At 54.9% G+C, this 17,712-nt stretch overlaps 1 protein-coding gene across 1 annotated transcript in view; it reads left to right on the top strand.

Moving 5' to 3' along the window:
• The window catches only part of LOC148219428 (uncharacterized), a gene marked incomplete at its 5' end in the record, with an annotated part of 211,961 nt that extends 199,648 nt beyond the window's left edge, over positions 1-12,313 (top strand). Inside the window, 1 exon segment of the mRNA XM_088157680.1 lies at positions 11,798-12,313. Within this exon segment, the coding sequence (XP_088013806.1) occupies positions 11,798-12,313 (516 nt within the window).
• Between the last annotated feature and the right edge of the window lie 5,399 nt (positions 12,314-17,712).

Raw genomic sequence — 17,712 nt, 5'->3', positions numbered from 1 at the left:
GATCCCTTTGCTGCTGCTGCTGCTGCTGCAAAGACCCTGACAGGGACTTGCCTTCGGCCTCCCAGGATGGCACTCGGCTGCCACACACAGAGCTCACAATTTGCTGCACAGTTCTGAACACCAGAGGTTTCTTCCCACTCACCGAAGGAGGAGCTGCTTGGGATCCACGCATGAGGTGCCCTGCAATGGGAGAGGGAACATGAACCAGATGCTGGTAGGAAAAAAATTGCCCGTGGTGGGAAATGCCACGGAGCAAGGTAACCCCAAGAGAACATTTTGCTTTCACAGCATCCCTCCAGGAGCCACAGTCCCTTCACAGAGCAAGCAAGAGAACAGCACAAAATCCTGGGCTGTGTCAGTTCTTGGCTGGACCAGCAAACAAAGGGAGTTCCAGGCTCCACTGCCACAGACGCCCTGCTCGAGGGAACAGAACCCCCCCAGGCCTCATTGCAAACGCCTCGCTGGCTGCAGACACCCCCTTTTTGAGCTGCAGCTGCTGGCAGGAGCTCTCCCAAACCAACGGTGTCTTCATGGCAATTTGGTTACAAAGTCAACTCAAAGGTCCAGAGGAAGAACAGAAAGCACACAGCAAGCCCAAAGCCACAGATGCTGCACCGAGAGAAAACCTCAACTTACTTGCCAAGTGGGTTAAAAAATACCCCGAATAAGCCACAGAGTAGAGAGTGCAAACTGCAGCAACCACTTGCTGGATCATTGTGGCTGCGCTGCACACGTCTGCAGGCTGCACCCCTGCAGGCACACACGGACACGGGTCAGGGCTGGGCTGGCTGCCGAGAATGCCTCGGGCAGGAGGATCCTCCGGCAGTCAGCAGGCACCCAGAGCCTCTGGGCACTGAGGCCTCTGTGTCCCACAGCAACGGGAGCACCGCTGGGATGTGGCAACGCTCCTGTGACATCACAGCAGCAGCTCACGAAAAGAACGCTTGGAAGGTTCTCTGTGTCACTGTGATAGGTTGACTTAGGAAGAAGAAACTCAGAAGAGGTTCCTCCTAAGGGAATTTTTTCTGTGGGGGTTGGGATACCTGCAACAGCCAATTAAAGAAAGTTAGTTCGCTCCAGGAACACACATTTTGAAGGAGGTAATCCAGAACTGAGTCTCTTTGTCTTTCCGGTGGCTGAGCAGGTAACATCAACCCGAGCTTCCCCCTCCCCCATGCGGGGGGGAGGCTCGGGAGGCCGCTTGGGCCCCGTTTGCCAACGAGGGGGACCCGATGGCCGGGGGGAGAAAATGTTTTGTGATAAGACCTTCACAGCTTCCTCCTCCACGGGCCTGCGGCTCTGGCGTGGGGGGGAGGTCGACTCTTGCTGCTGCCGGACGGGCCGGGCCTGCCCGGGTGGCCATGAGCAGTGTGGGGCTGCAGCCCAGCCCCAGAAAGGCTGATTGACACCTCAGCTGCCCCCCCAGCACGGCCTGAGCCTGGCCCAACTTTAGTAGTTGTGTTAAACTTTAACTCTTTAGTGCTCAGATAAGGTTTGCAAAGCCTTCAGCCTTTCCTTTGAATATGAAAGGGAATAAAAAGATTTCTGAAGTCAGTGATGTAAGAGCTAAGTTTTTGAGATGGAAGGAGAATGAGAAGATGCTGAAATGTCTGAAAATATTTTTGTAAAATTGTAGGGATGAACTGATGTACTGAATATTCCTATAAACCATGGAAAGAGACATGGGGGGATGGAAACGTTCCATTTAATAGATGATTTGACCAAAGAGCACCTGTGTTGAGAATTTCTGCCCTGAGAAAAGAAGGGGATTTCGGTTTTCTGAAAATGAAGCCTGAGCAGAGAGAAAGGAGACAGAGAGAATCTTTGCTGTTCGAACATTTCATTCTTAAAAGTAATACCCCATGAGACAATCATGGCCCACATCTACAGCTTTGGGACGGCTGTAGAGTTGGGAGGAGCGTCACGGTTGCAGGTTCCCGGGCGGATGCAAATCGTGAAAGATAAAACCACAAGAGAACTGTCTTTTTCCTTCCTCTGGGAAAAATCCCTACAACTTCAATAAAAAGAGGCTTCTCTCTCCAGAAGTGAACAGAGAAAGACTAAATTGGGCACTGACCAAAGTATTTGCTGTATGTTTGCTTTGTTGTTATGAAGATTAGGAGAGGGCGGGAAGGAGTGATCTGAAAAAATCTTATTCTGAATTTTTTTTCCTTTCTCTTTGTTTATGTAGTTAATAAATTTTCTTTTATACTCTCTCAAGTTTTAGGCCTGCCTTGCTCTTTTGCTGCTGGTTCTGTCTCACAACAGGAAAAATAAGTTTATTTAAATTGGCAACTCAAAACGAAGACAATGACAAAGAGAGAAAAATAGAAATGGAATAGAGGTGGGGGGAGAGAAAGAGAGTGACAGAGCCAGATTAAGTAGAAAACCTCTCCAGTCTGTGGATCCCAGTGGCTTCCTGTGGATGCTCTACATCTCCATTTCCTTTGTGCTCAGGGTCCCCCACAAACACGGAGTTCAGGGGGTCCATACACACTGGGGGCAGGTGGGAAGGCCCAGGTTCCTCCCCTGGCAGGGACAAGTCTGACACAGGCTCTGGCAGCAGCCTCTGGCTCTGCTGCATCCCTTTGCATCAGGAGCAGTGCTCTGCTGCAAGGCCTCAGCAGTGAGTCTGGGCAGCGCTTTGGGGCTCTTGGATGGATTCTGGCCCCTCCTCAGCTGCCCCTCACGGCAATGTGCCGTGGATGTGGCCTTCCCGGGCTGGGCATTTTCCAGCGGAGCCAGTTTGTGTGAGGGAGGATGGGTGTTGAGTGCCTGTGAGCAGAGGTTCCCCCACAGCCCCAGAACTCTCGTCCTCCCTGGCTGGCTGTGGGCAGTGTGTGCAAACGTGGCCTCAGCAGATGAGCCTGTGGGCTACGGCCTCCCCCAGCCCCAGCCTGGCCCAAGCTGATTTTCAGGACAGCTGCTAGCTTTGCCTTTCTTTGGATACATTCTCCTGCCTCAGTCTCGTGTCCTTGTCCCTAGACCAGAGGCAATTGATCAATGGTGTCACCTTGATGGTACCTCAGGTGCTGTTAGGCCGCTCAAGTCCCAGGCCAAAGCTGCAGTCAGGTGAAGGAGGGCTGGGCTGGGCTGGTCTCAGCCTCTTTATTCAGTTTCGCCATAATGTGCAAATCTCCTTCCTGGCAGCGTTTAAGCCATTGCCCATAACATTTCAGTGTGTGACACCGCTGCTGTGCCCTGAGCCCTGTGAGGCCCAGTGGCCCAGGACAGACCCCCGAGCCCCACAGTGCCAGGCCTGGCTTTGCAGGCTGGGCTGTGCAGGGCCAGAGGAATTGGCCGGATGGACGCAGGCAGGGAGTTGTGGTCAGTGGCTCCATGGGCGGCTGCAGGCCGGGGATGAGGGGTGTCCCTCAGGGAGGGCTCTGCCTCGGCCCCGGGGGGGCCCAATGCGAGGGCGAGGGGCTGGGGGGGCCATGGGGGCGTTCGATCAATGGGGAGGGCCCGGGGAGTGCTGAGAAGGGGGTGGGGAGTGGGGGGGAGGGAGGGGTCCCATGGATTTGGGGGGGGTCTTGATGAGTGTGGGGGGAGTCCCATGGATTTTGGGGTCCTGGTGACGGGGGGAGCGGTGAGTGGGGGGGTCCCATGGATGGGGGAGGGGCTGTGAGTGAGGGGGGGTCCCAGCGCTTTGGGGGGGTCGGTGAACGGGGGCGCAGTGAATAGGGGGAGCCCCGGTAAATTGGGAGGGTCCCTGGTGATAACCGGAGGAAGGGGGGGGAAGGAGCGAGCCCCAAGGGACTCCCCCCGGTGCTGGGGACACCCCGGTGCCCCCCCAGCGCACGCCCTCCCATTCCCGCTCCTGTTCCCCGGGGGAAGTCAAAGGGGAGGGGCGGAATCCCCGGGATGGGCAGGGGGGGCACAAAGGGGGGTCCGGGCCCTGTGCACCGGAGGGTGGTCGGTACACGAGGGGAGGGGTCCAGTCCCAGCGCCCGAGGGGGCGTCCCGGTGCCCGGTGATTCGTGAGGGGCTGTCCGGTGATTCCTGGGGAGGTCTCCGGTGGTCCTGGTGCATGATGGGGGGGTCCCGGTGACTCATGGAGGGGTCTCCGGTGATCTCGATGCCCGAGGCTGGCGATGTTTGAGGTGGGGTCCGGCGGTCCCGGTGCACGATGAGGGGGTGTCACTGCTCGATGGGGGGGGGAGTCCCGGTGCACGGTGACGGTGCTGATTGATGGGGGAGGTCCTCTGGTGGTCCCGGTGCCCGGTGATTGATGGAGGGGGTCTCCGGCGATTCCTCAGGAAAGGGGGGGCGGTCCGGTGATGCCGGTGAAGGAGGAGGGGAGAGAGGTAACCCGAGGGTCCTGAGGGGATCCCGGTGCACGAGGACGGTTAAATTCGGGGGTGCTGGTGCTCGGAGGGGGGGTTGGTTCCTGGTGTGTGACACAGAGAGAGACCCCGGTGACACTGGGGACCCTGGCACGGGGCTGGTGACACTCAGGGGATCCGGGTGGCACAAGAAGCTGGGGGCACCCGGTGACACAGGGCTCTCGGTGTGACTCTCGCGGGGCTCTCAGTGACACGAAGAGCCCCAAATTCCTCTGGGTGACACAAAGAGCTCCCCAGACTGGTCTGGGTGACACGAGGAGACGGTGGCACGAGAGGAGCCCTTTGCACGAGGATCCGTCGCACGAGGACCCCCAAAATTCCTCGAGCGAACTCCCCGAAATCCTCGCGCGGGACCCCGCACTCAGCGCGAGCCAAACCCCCCCTCCCCTCGTGCTCCTCACCCCGGGGGTCTCCGGGTGATCCCGCCCCAGGTCCTCCCCTTTCCCCCTTTCCCCCTTAGGGATGGGAAGGTCGGAGGGACTGAAGGGGGGGTGCAGGTGCGGGTTTTTTCCGGGGGGGTCCCGGCGGCCCCCGGGACGGGGTCAGTGCTCAGCAGCGGGGCCGCGCCGCTCGCACCCGTTGGCCGAGATCGGGGGGGGCGGCCCGGGGACCCCCCTGGGCCCCCAAATCACACCCGGGTCTGCTGCTTTAGTCCTGTGCTCCCAGCGCCGATTTTTCTCTTTATTCAAGTCTTTTGGTGTATTTTTTTTTTGCTAAGATTTAATAAACCTTTAAAATTTTACAAAGTGAGCGTCGTTTCTCCAACCCTGCGCTGCCGGGGTAGGAGGTGAAGCTGGAAGGAGGGAGGCGAGTGGAAAGCTGGTTTGAAGGGTCTTCATTTACTTCTCATTATCCTGCTCTGAGTTTTTGGAGTTTTCTGCCAGAAATCTCTCCCCTCTCCCACTCATCCACAGGGGTTTGGGGCAGTTTTCCCTTTTTGGGGGAAATTAAAGCCAAGCACAGACGCTCCTAATTAGGGGTAGCGGCGGTGAGGCTCCAGGGCTGCGCGCTGAGCCGGAGGCAGCGAACACGCGGGGCTGGGAAAGGCGTGCCGGCAGCTGCGGAGAACTTTGTTTGTGTTTCCAGGCCAATGGCGGCTCGGGCCCGGGCCCGTTCCAGGGCTGTTCCTCATCTCCGCCTTTGCCCTCCCACAGCCCGGGGGGCCGTGAGAGCGCGGGCCGAGGCTGGGCCGTGTGCAGAGCCCGGCCCTCGCTGCCATTGGCTGATTGTGCCAATGTCACTCCTGGTTGTCGCGCGCTGATTGGGCAGAGCAGCAAAGGCGCCATTGTGGCAGCGTCTGTGCGGGCCCGGCAGCGGCGGCAGCGGCCGGAGCCCGGGGAGGCGGCGGCGGAGCTCGGAGGCGGCCCCAGCGCAGGTGGGAGCCGCGCTCGGTTCTGCGGGGGCTCGGGGCTCGCTGCGGGCCGAGGGGGCGGCAGGGGGCTCTGGCGGGTTGGTTGTGCCGGTGCCGGCCCGTGTTGGCGCTGGGCTGAGGGCGCCGCGGGAGCGGCTGCCCGCGGTCTCCTTCCCGCTGGGGCCTCGGCAGGAGCCGGTGCCGGAGCAGCGCTGGCTCGTCCCGGTTCTTGTGGGTGGGACAGAGGTGTCTGCCCTGTGCCCGGGGCTGTGCGGGAAAATTCCCGTGGGCAGAGGTTTTTGTGCCCGCAGGAGACAGAGGAGTCCTTCAGAAGTGACTTTATTGATGAACAAAGAGAGAGGCCATGCGGCATTTGCCATGCGGTCTCTAAAGCGCCGCCTCCTTTTTATCCTCATTTTCCCGCCCCCATCTCCGTCCCCTCTGGCTGAGGTACTTGGAAGGTTCAGACTTCCTGATCCACCTACTGCATGTCCTCGTTAATATGCACTCCTACTACGATATTAATCTTACTGCTTTCAATCCCTCCTTTTCTCATTTTCTCAAGAATAGCGCTAAAACAAACTTTTAATTTCCATTGACTCAATCTCTTTTCCTGCGTCCTCTTTGGAGCAAGGTGTCGTGCATGGTAAAAAGCTGAGAGTTGCTGCAGCACGTCAGAGAAGGAGCAGCATTCGTTTAAGCAATGGTCTGCCAGGGAACCCCGAAAACGTGTCCCATTCCCATCCTTTCTCTGGAATACGAGCTATTTTCTTATTTCCTTTGTTATCTCTTTCACCACTTTTCAGTTATCATCTATTTGCGAACAGCAGTTTGAGTCATGTAATTTTCCACACACTCCTCCTTCTGTGAATAGATAATCTGATCCTATCCCATGGGAAATGTCTCCTTCCTTATTTCAGTGGATTGGTCGTCAGGAAGGTCAGGAGCTGGAGCTGTGTGGTTGGTTATTATTTCGAGGATTCTTTTTATCCTAATTTTGCCAATCAAATTATGGATGGATTTTCTGTGTCCTGATATGAATTCGTTAGGGTTCCCAGGGGCTGGTCCATGGTGTTGTAGGATTGGCTCTGGTGTCTGTTCATCTTTTTTGCGTTTTTGGGTGCTCCCTCCATCCAGGGCTGCATCAATTGACCACTTTTCTCGAATTAAATCACCACATACTTGGATTTCCAACTCATTTCCCTGAACTTGTGGCACCAAAACCACCCCAGTGCCCCAATACACCCTATATAACCTGGACAGTGACAGCACAGGTTGGAGCAGGGAAAGGGATGATTCCCCCCCACTTTTTTTAGTAAAGCTTTCCCAACATTCTCCGTTTGCTGATTCCATTTGCAGCTTAACCAATTTCTGTTGCAGTCAGATATCCTCACTATGGGCTCTGCCTTTAGTTGTGCAAATTCCATCTGTGCAAGCAGGCAGAGCTTGGGGTGAAGGACAGAGGAAATCACCGAAATTCCTCCCCCAGGCAACAAGACCCTGGTACATTGTGCACACATTGCCCTAGCAGTGTTAATTTGCATTTCTAAAGCTCCTGTCCTGGCTGTGCCTGGATCCAGTGCTTCTATTACAGAGCAGCCATTAGGTGATCCACATGTGCACCCCCACAATCTGTTTTTTTTTCTTTTCTCTTTTTTTTTAACGATATTTTACTAACTGTTTATGTGTTGAAGCCTCAGTATTAATACTCTTGTAGTTTTGCAAAATGCAACATAAAGGTGAGCATCGAAAAACTCTTTCTGAAATTGTGCCATCATTAAGAGCCACCCACAAATACACACAAAGAAATTCCAATGCAATCTAGATTTTTCTATTTCTTCTCCTAGGAGTACAAATTGATTCTCATACCCTTGGTCCAAACCCAACTCAGAATATAAAAGTAGGATTACTATCACAAATTTTCCTAATGCTGTAATCTTGTCACTGAAAGTGCAGGAAAAACAAAAACTCTCCAACAATATGTTAATGTTAGAGAGTCAAGGCATTACTTTATCCTTGTCAGGATGAGCAACAGAAATAATTTCATCCACACATAGCCCGGGTGTGCAGAGAAAATCATTCCATGAGATGTGAATTTTTCGGGATTTTTCCTAAACTTTTTACTGTCTGAACCCATTGAAATCCATTGGTTTAGTGTTCATTGCTTCCAAGCTGTGTAGTTCTTAGTGTTTGGTTTCCTATTGCACACGGATTTCTCCTCTTCTGATGTTAATTAGATCCACATTCCTGGATTTCCTTCTCAGTCTTTTCCAGACCAGGTGTCTCCATCTGGGCCAGGGGCAGTGTCTGGGGTGGGTGTTCCTTGATGTTTGCTGATGTTTCCTTGATGTTTTGTTGAATGTCGTTCTCTTTGTGGGAATCTTTTGGGCTATTCCCAGTCTGTTGAGATGTTAAACTCATCTCTGTTGAGTGGTGCAACATCCCTTAAAAAAAGCGTTTTAAAATTTCTTTCCTGAGAGAAAGGCAAACCGAGCCTGACTAGTAAAATGAAATGTAAAAAAAATTAAATTTGGTATACTTTCCAACAATGGAATCGCAGGCAGCCCAGTGTGTGAGTGTAATTGAGAGGCAGAGTCCTGGGTGGATGCTGTGAACAGCAAAGTGCCAAGGCAGGCTCTGTGCCAGCCCAGCTTCCTGTGGCAGAGATTTCACAAGAGACAGGATTCTGGCCACAGACTGCATGAAATATACATCCCTTATCTCCAGCCCGCACTAGGTGGAGAATTACCAGGGTAAGGAATTGCAAAGATCAATTCCAAGGGAGAGAATTGAATATCTGGCCTGGCTCTGGCCAAAGGTTATAATGGCCGGATGCTTGGCCTTCAGCCAAGGGCACACACTGACTCAGAAAACACTTCCTAAATGCAGCAACATGTTGCATATTCATAGACCTTCATGCATTATTCAGAATCATTCTCCTCTGGCCTGTAAATAATTCTTTTTCCTTCTCTGGGGTTCTGGTGTCCCGTAATCCAAGAATGTGAAGAATTTCCTGATTATCTTTTTTACCATTCTCTGAGTTAGTTACATGAACAAAAGCTTTTTACATCAAAATGTACTTCAAAAAAATATATTTACCGAAACTATTTCTAAGTTCTGTTAATCGTGGAGCTAAAATAAACTATGTTCATACAGCAATGTTTTCCAACATATAGCACTCATTGTAATATTTGCAAAAAGTCAATAATATAATATGTACTTATAACACACCTGGGATTCAATTTTTTTTCTGAGTATGGAAGAGCCATAGCTGTGGCACCAATCATTTTGTTACATTTCATTTTCATTTTATTTGTTGCTTTTCTTCTGTCCATACCACGACTTTGAGGCTATTGGGGTTTAGAAAGTGATACAATGTTATGGCTAGAACCGGGAATCCTCAATCCAGGTCCTGCAATTTCCTATTAATCCTCAGAATTCTTGCACGTCCTTTTCAGTCCTGGATTACTTCTGAGATTCCCCAGATCCTCTCTGGGTCAATACACCACCAACCTTCATTCAAAATACGTCCTGAATATTTAACACTATTCTCCATCATTTCCTCTTTTATTTCAAATACTCAAAGATGCTTTTTAGCCTGAACATTCAGCCATTTCACAGAGGCTTCTTCTGCCACTTCTTGTCCTCCTGATTGCAGCAAGTCATCCACATCCTGCATTAACCCAATCCCTGGGGTTGGGGTAAATTCTTGTGATATTTTCTGCAAGGCTTGCCCCAATAAGGCTGGTGCTTCCGTGCATCCCTGCAGAAGGACCGTCCATGTCTTTCCCATTTTCCCTTCTACCTCTTGTTCCCACTCAAAGGCAAAATCCAATTTACCATCCTGTGTGAGTGGGCATCCCCAGAAAGCATCTTTGCCATCAAGGACTGAATGGTGGCAGTGTGAGGAGGGCACCTGGTTCAGGATGGTGAAGAAGGATCTGAGAGCCCCTGGGTGCTGGGGCCCCCTTGGGCCCTGGGGTTCATCCCTCAGGGGCTGTAGAAACTCTGCCATGGCCTTTGCCTTCGCCTTGGCCTTTTCCTCATCCCTTCTTGCATTCCCCTGCTGTGCCTTTGTGACCAACTGCTCCAGGGGCTTCTTCTGCCCCTCCTGCAGCCCCCTCAGTGCCTGGGGGTGCTCATCCTCTGACAGCTGCTGAGCTTTCTGCAAAATCATTCCTTTCTGCAGTGAGCCAAGGAAAATGCTTAAAAGCTAATCTCGATCCTTGCACGTCCAATCCCCATTTCCCAGCTGTTCCTTCCTGCTGCTCCTTGTGCTGTCGCTGCCGTGGCCAGCCCGTATCCCAGAGCCGGTGCCTGTCCTGCCGCAGTGTCCAAACGCGGCCCCCCCGGCGGGCAGGGCCGGCAGCTCCACGGGGCCGGGCAGCGGCCGGGGCGTCCCGCAGCCTCCTGGGGGCCGGGGGCCACTGCCGGGCCTGCAATTGCCGGGGGGTGCTGGGCTCAGGCAGCGCCCGGCGCTGAGCCCCGGCTGCCCCACAGCCCCGGCCCGGCCCCGCAGCTCCCCACAGGCCCCCAGCCCGTGCTCCCGGTGCCGCCCCTCTGCGCCCGCTCCTGCCGCTGCCCAGCACAGAGAAACCCCCTGCAATCCTGACCTCCTTGTGTGCCTGTCCTGGGAACCGGGGATACAAAGGATCTGCAGCAGCTGGCAACTTCTGAGGATCAAATCCTGCTGAAAAACATCCCCATCCTCAGTATTTTTCTCTTCCTCGTCTTTTCCATCACCCTTTTTCTTCCCACATAGATTGCTCCTGCTGCTTCTTTCCTGAACCATATTCCTGCACACTCCCCTTCACCCAATCCCTTCCCAGCACACCAACACCATCCATCCCTTGCTGTCTGACTCTCTTCTGACCTTCCCTTATTGCCCCTCTGGGTGTCCATATCCTTGATTACCTCTGGAATAATGTACAAACTCCCTCAACATGCTCCCAAGGGACCCTTCAGAGATATTTTGGGATCATCATCTCTTTTGCTGGGATCCCTTCCTGGCTTTCCCTTTCTACCCTGCATGGGTGCCCTGCCATGTTTAGTCCCCAAAGATCCCACTGTAGTCCCTGCTGAGATTTTCAGTGCTGTCTGGCTGCCGACTCTTCCCAACCCCCCTGATCTGTCACTCGTCGGTCTCCTGGCCCCAGCGCCCCCCGCCAGGGGAATTTGGGGAGGTGGGAGCGGGGAGCGCCAAGGCCGGGCCCCCCCGCGCTGTGGTGGCGGCAGCGGCTGCAGTGGGGAGCGAGTGCGGGCGGGAGCGGCCGAGAGCCCAGCGCTGCCCCAGCCCGAGCTGCCCCAGCTCCATCGCTGCCCCTGCGCTGGGATGCTGTGGGTTTGGGGGGAAGAGGGAGCCGGCAGTGGGTGCTGGGCCTGGGGGCAGCAGGAGAAGGGAAGGAGAAGCAGGGTTGAAGAACAAAATGGTCAAAGGATGCACGTGGGAGGAGCAGGTGGGATTGTGCAGGAGAAAGAAGAGTAATGGAGGATGAGGAGTGTGAGGAAGAGTAGGGACACCGCAAGAGGGTCAGAAATGGGAAGCAGCACAATGTTCCACTCCTCCCTGTATCTGCAGCCTCTGCCCCAGCCCCAGGAGCGTTGCTCCCCCCACATGCAGCAGGTGACTGAAGAGGACCATCCATGATTTTCACAGGGGTGAATCTTGGTGTTTGTGAGCTTTATTGGGCTAAATGTTGGTGCTTTGGTTTTTTGCAGCGGCTGAATCTTTATATTTTGGAAGGGATTTGGGCTGAAACTTGCTTTTTGGGGAGTTTTTGATCTATGTCTTGATGTTTGGATAATTTTTGTGCTGAATCGTTGTGTTTTGGAGGTTCTTAGAGACGCAAGATGCCCAATGACTTCCTGAATTGCACTTTGGAAGGAGAAACCCCCAGCCCAAGGTGCTCTCTTGTGTTTTCCCCCAAACCAGGATTTGTCATTCCAAAGGCGTCGGTGGATGGAGGAGGAGGAAATACCCCAGAGATCCCACAGGAAGAGGGGCTGCAAACCCAGCCCAGGGATCTGCGAGGAGGAAAGACCCTCCCTGAGCCGGGAAGGCGGCCGGAGATCCAGGCAGAGCTCAGAGCTGGTGGAGAAGCCTCATGGAGGGGAGAAGCCCCACAAGTGCTTGGAATGTGGGAAGGGTTTCAGCTACAGCTCCAAGCTGATCCAACACCAGATGATCCACACTGGGGAGAAGCCCTATGAGTGTGGGAAATGCAGGAAGAGCTTCAGGACTATTTCTTATCTGATGCAGCACCAGGTGATCCACACAGGGGAACGGCCCTACACCTGCTTGGAATGTGGGAAGAGTTTTGCGTGGAGCACTGCCCTGAGAAGCCACCAGCGCATCCACACTGGGGAGAGGCCCTACAAGTGTCCTGAGTGTGGGAAGAGGTTTCAGACCAGCTCCAGTCTCCTCCTACATGAGCGGATTCACACAGAGGAGAGGCCCTTCCGCTGCCCCGACTGCGGGAAGGGATTCAATCTCAACTCCACCCTCACTGTCCACCGGCGCATCCACACTGGGGAGAGGCCCTACGAGTGTCCTGAGTGTGGGAAGAGCTTCTCACAGAGCTCTCACTTGACCCGACACCAACGGAGGCACCACTAAGGGAAGCCCTGTGAGTGCCCCGAGTGTGGGAAGAGCTTCGTGCTCTGCTCCAGCTCCATCCCCCGTGGGAGGATCGGTGTTGGATGATCCCCAGTGACCCCCGTTGGGCAGAGCCCTGGTGATCTTTGGTCCTGGTTATCCCCGTTGGGTGGGGGGAAGGGGTTGGAGAGATTTCTTTCCCTTCTCCTTGTGCTGCTGTGATTTGGTTGGTAATAAATTCCCTCGCTGTGCCCAGGCTGGCTCTGTTGTTCCCGTGCCGGTGCTCGGGGCGGGATCTCTCCTGTTCCTTCTGTCAACTGCCGGGCCTCTCCTCAGCCAATCAGAGAATGCGATGAAGAAGATTCAGCCAATCAGAGAGAGCAGCTGTGATGACTCACCGGTTGCCGGGCAGACCCGCAGCACCCAGTGTTCCCCACCTGGGCCCCGCCCTCCCCGCCCAGTCACGATCCCCCCGCGGGGTCCCCCCAGTTCCTCCCCAGTCCCGCCCCACAATAAACGGGACCGGGGCGAACTGGGAAACTTTACTGGGAACAATGGGAGCAGCTGTGCTGGGGGGTCACACGGTGCCTCCAAAATCAGCGGGTGGATGGATCTGGGGGTCCCAGCTGGTGGAAGGCCACTGCTGCTGGCTCAGGAGCTCTGTGGGCAGAGAGAATGGGTGACCCTGGGTGGGGGCCCCAGGGGGAGCACACACGCTCCAGGATAGGGGGCATATGACTCCCTAGGACCCCCCTCACCTTCTTTTGCAGGTAGAGCCGAGCCCCTGGGCCAGGAAGCCGAAGCCAAACACGGAACCCTCGATCCCCATTGGCACCTTGCTGCTGGCGGAGTCCGGCGGCATCTCTGGGTGTCCAAAGGGGTCAGGACCCCCAAAACCTCTCAGACACCCCAAGCCCCTACAAGCACCTTCCCAATCGCCTGCAGCCCACCCAGGACCCCCTGAAACCTCCTCCTAAACTCTTCCCAGCCACCCCAGGACCCACCAAAGCACCTCCTGTCCCTTTCAGGATCCCACAGCCCCCTCCCAATTGCCCCCCACTGCGCAAGAACCCTCAGACCCTCTCCCAGTCCCTTCCCAGTCCCACCAGGATTCACCTACACCATCCCAGTCTCTTCCCATCACAACCAGCCTCATTCCAACTGCTTTCCAATTCCTGATCATTTTCCATCCCCTCCAGACTCCCTCAAATTCCTCCCAGTAACACCCAGTACCTCCAAACTCCCTCCCAGTGCCCACCAGGACCCCTAGAACCCCATCCCGCCCTCCCCAGCATTCTTCAAACTCCTTCTCAGACCTTCTAAACCCCTGAGCCGTACTCCCAATTTCAAGTAGACTCTCTGAAACTCTCCCCCAGTTACTCCCAGCACACCCTAATCCGTCTTCCAGCTCTCCCGGTTCCTCTCCCACTCCCCCGACACTGTGGGGTCCGGGCCGTGCCCCAGTGCCGGCTCAGGGGGTGCTCCAGGCTGACGTCTCCACCTGGAGCTGGAGCTGACCCCGTGCCAGGAGGGGTTTCCAGCAGCACCAGGAGCTGGTAGAAATCCAGTCCCCATTGGGGACCAGGTCAGTGGCCACCACGTGTCCCGAGAGCTCCTGCTGGCCCTGGAACCAGCTCAGCTGGATGTCGGCAGGGTAGAAATCCATGAGGGAGCAGAGCAGGCAGCCGGGGCCGGGCTGGGAGCTCGAGGGCCGCAGTGAGATGGGGACACTGGGGGGCGCTGGGAGAGAGTGGGGACACACTGGGATCAGCTTGGGGGAACTGGGATATGTGAAGGAGGGCTGGTGTGGTACTTTGAAAGACTGGGAATAAAATTGGAGAGAGTGGAGTGGATTGGAATAATGGGAGAGAGGGTAGCGGTCTGGAATTGGACTGAAAAGGACTTGGAACAGACTGGAAGTGCCTGGGAAGGCACTGGGAGAGACGGTGGAGGTCCCGGATTGGAATTAGAAACACTGGGAGTGGACAGGGAATGGAATGGCTGTGGACTGAGAGGAATTTGGAGGGACTCTGGTGACACTCGGAAGGACCATGAGGACGCCGGGACAGACTGGGATGGACTGGGAGAGACTGGGATGGACTGGGATGGACTGGGAGAGCCACTCTAGTCACTTGGGGTGAGGGGCAGGAGGCCCCGGGGATGGGCACAAGAAGGGCTGACGTGTCTCGGGTGATTCCCAGGGAGGTTTTGGGGGGCTCCAGGGTCATTCCCAGGGCAGGGCCCGTGGGGACACGCTGTGCCCCACGCTCACCTCTGCGCTCCACGAGGAACGGGCTGGACAACTCGTAGTTGTGCCGGCAGTGCCTGTCCACCGCAGCCCGTCTGTACTCCATCCATTGCGGGTCGCTGTTCCAGTGCCTGGCAGCCTTGTCCCCAAAGGAGGTGTCCCCACGTGCAGCCCCACATCGCTGCCCAAGTGCAGGAACTGCTCCCGGTTGGAGATGTTCCTCTCCACGAACCTCAGCCGGTCGGTGCCGTGAATGAAGTGACACTCGGACTAAACCATCTCCTGGAACAGCGCTGTGTGTGCAGGACACAGGTCCGGGGGTGTCCCCCCAGCAGCCCAGAGTAGCCAAGAGCTCCGGGGCAACCCCGGCTCCGCAGCCCCAGTGCCCCGCGGCCGCCATGGGACCCTTCTTCCCGCTGTCCCAGTTCCTCTTTTCCACCCTTCTTTGTCTTTTCCTCCCCCTTTCCCAACACTCCCCAGTCGCCTGCCCCCCGCAACATCTGTTTGGGGGTCCCACCTCCCCATTTCCCTTTCTCTCACCACCGTTCCCACCACTTCCCGCCCCTCTCGCTCACCCGAGAGCTCCGCGCCCCCAGCCCGGGGGGCTCCCAGTGGCACCAGTAGGGCCCCAGCTGCCCCACACGCCCCATGGCCAGCGCCGGGCAGGGTCTGACACCTCTCCCCTGTTGGAACCCTGGAAACTGAGGGGTTTGGGCTTTCTGTGCTGACAGGCACTGACCCCAAGGAAAACACTGCTTTTGACCTGAGGCTCTGAAGAAGGTTTCCAGAATTGAGTGATAGATCTGGGATCACTGGTGTGTTGTTGGAATAGAAATGTGCAGTGTCACATAGTGGAAAATTTAGAATTTGTGATTTTAGAATATAGTAATATATATTAAACAAGATGGAGATTTTAGGCGGAGGTTTCTTTCTTCTTCACTTTCTTCATGGGTCAAGGTGGTACTTCTGTAATTAGAAAATTCCGCATTTCAGGTCACGGGTGATTGGTTCTTGGGCTATTATGGTGTCTTTTTTTAATTGGACTCATTGGCCCTTAAAAGGCCTTGTAGAGAGAGATACGTGTCCATTTTTAGCCTGTTACCTAGAAGTGTTGTAGAACTCACTGTAATATAGATAAGAATTAATAAATATCTGAGTCTGAACACGAAATTCCGTGTCTAGAGCATTTAATCTCGACTCTAGAAAAAGAAAAAAGAAGATAAAACGCGATACCCCCTCCCCAAATTCTCCTGGTGGGGGGCGCTGGGGGCGGGGCGCGGGTGGAGTCCAGGTGAGGAGCTCTGGGCGCTCTGGGACTGCCTGAGGAGTCATCAGCGCCGCGCGCTCTGATTGGCTCAATTATTTTGGTGCCTTCTCTGATTGGCTGAGGAGAGGCCCGGGAGTTGAGAGGAGGACCGGGAGAGATCCTGCCCCAGGCTAGCGGTGGAAGAACATCCAATTAACAAGGCATGCAGATCATTTCCCAGCGGTGCCCACACTCCTGTAGGAACTAAATGCACCGAGGATCTCACGAGGGTCACCAACTCTGTGGCGGCCAAATCCAGCCCTGCGCTCCCTGCGGGTGCGGGCACTCTGGGAAGGGCTCAGCTGCGGCTCAGATGGCCGGAGAGTGGCTTGGTGGTCACCTCGTGTGTGAGGCAGTGATGGGCTGGGGAGATGCGTGGACACCACATGATCAGAGAGCTGACTGGGTAAAGGGACACGCCAACAGCGACACCGCAGTGACAGGCAGCCAATGCGGGCTTGTTTCAGTAAAGTTTGGGCTAAGTTTGGGTTAAGTTTCGAGTATAAAAAGGCTCAGTTGGTTACAATAAACGATCTTCTTCGGAGCAAGCAATCAAATCTGTGTGTCTTTGTTCCTCATTGCTACACATGACCATGAGATGACCATGACGATGACTCAGCTGTGATCCTGACATGACCATCTGTCTTCGGTTTGAGTTGCCAATTTAAATAAACTTATTTTTTCTGTTGTGAGACAGAACCAGGAGCAAAAGAGCAAGGCAGGCCTAAAACTTGAGAGAGTATAAAAGAAAATTTATTAACTACATAAGCAAAAAGAGAGAGAAAAAAAAATTCAGAATAAGATTTTTCAGATCACTCCTTCCCGCCCTCTCCCAATCTTCATGTCTCTTTCCATGGTTTATAGGAATATTCAGTACATCAGTTCATCCCTACAATTTCACAAAAAGATTTTCAGCCATTTCAGCATCTTCTCATTCTCCTTCCATCTTAAAAACTTAGCTCTTACATCACTGACTTCAGAAATCTTCTTATTCCTTCATATTTAAATGAAAGGCTGGAGGCTTTGCAAATCTTATCTGAGCACTAAAGAGTTAAAGTTTAACACAACTACTAAAGTTGGGCCAGGCTCAGGCCGTGCTGGGGGGGCAGCTGAGGTGTCAATCAGCCTTTCTGGGGCTGGGCTGCAGCCCCACACTGCTCATGGCCACCCGGGCAGGCCCGGCCCGTCCGGCAGCAGCAAGAGTCGGCCTCCCCCCCACGCCAGAGCCGCAGGCCCGTGGAGGAGGAAGCCGTGAAGGTCTTATCACAAAACATTTTCTCCCCCCGGCCATCGGGTCCCCCTCGTTGGCAAACGGGGCCCAAGCGGCCTCCCGAGCCTCCCCCCCCGCATGGGGGAGGGGGAAGCTCGGGTTGGTGTTACCTGCTCAGCCACCGGAAAGACAAAGAGCCTCAGTTCTGGATTACCTCCTTCAAAATGTGTGTTCCCGGAGCGAACTAACTTTCTCTAATTGGCTGTTGCAGGTATCCCAACCCCCACAGAAAAAATTCCCTTAGGAAGAACCTCTTCTGAGTTTCTTCTTCCTAAGTCAACCTATCACAGTGACACCGAGAACCTTCCAAGCGTTCTTTTCGTGAGCTGCTGCTGTGATGTCACAGGAGCGTTGCCACATCCCAGCGGTGCTCCCGTTGCTGTGGGACACAGAGGCCTCAGTGCCCAGAGGCTCTGGGTGCCTGCTGACTGCCGGAGGATCCTCCTGCCCGAGGCATTCTCGGCAGCCAGCCCAGCCCTGACCCGTGTCCGTGTGTGCCTGCAGGGGTGCAGCCTGCAGACGTGTGCAGCGCAGCCACAATGATCCAGCAAGTGGTTGCTGCAGTTTGCACTCTCTACTCTGTGGCTTATTCGGGG

This window comes from Sturnus vulgaris, unplaced genomic scaffold (assembly GCF_052056855.1).
Source record: "Sturnus vulgaris isolate bStuVul1 unplaced genomic scaffold, bStuVul1.hap1 Scaffold_141, whole genome shotgun sequence".
Classification (NCBI taxonomy): domain Eukaryota; kingdom Metazoa; phylum Chordata; class Aves; order Passeriformes; family Sturnidae; genus Sturnus; species Sturnus vulgaris.
The sequence above is the reverse complement of the archived record's forward strand: the minus strand, read 5'-3'. Positions and strand labels throughout refer to the sequence as shown.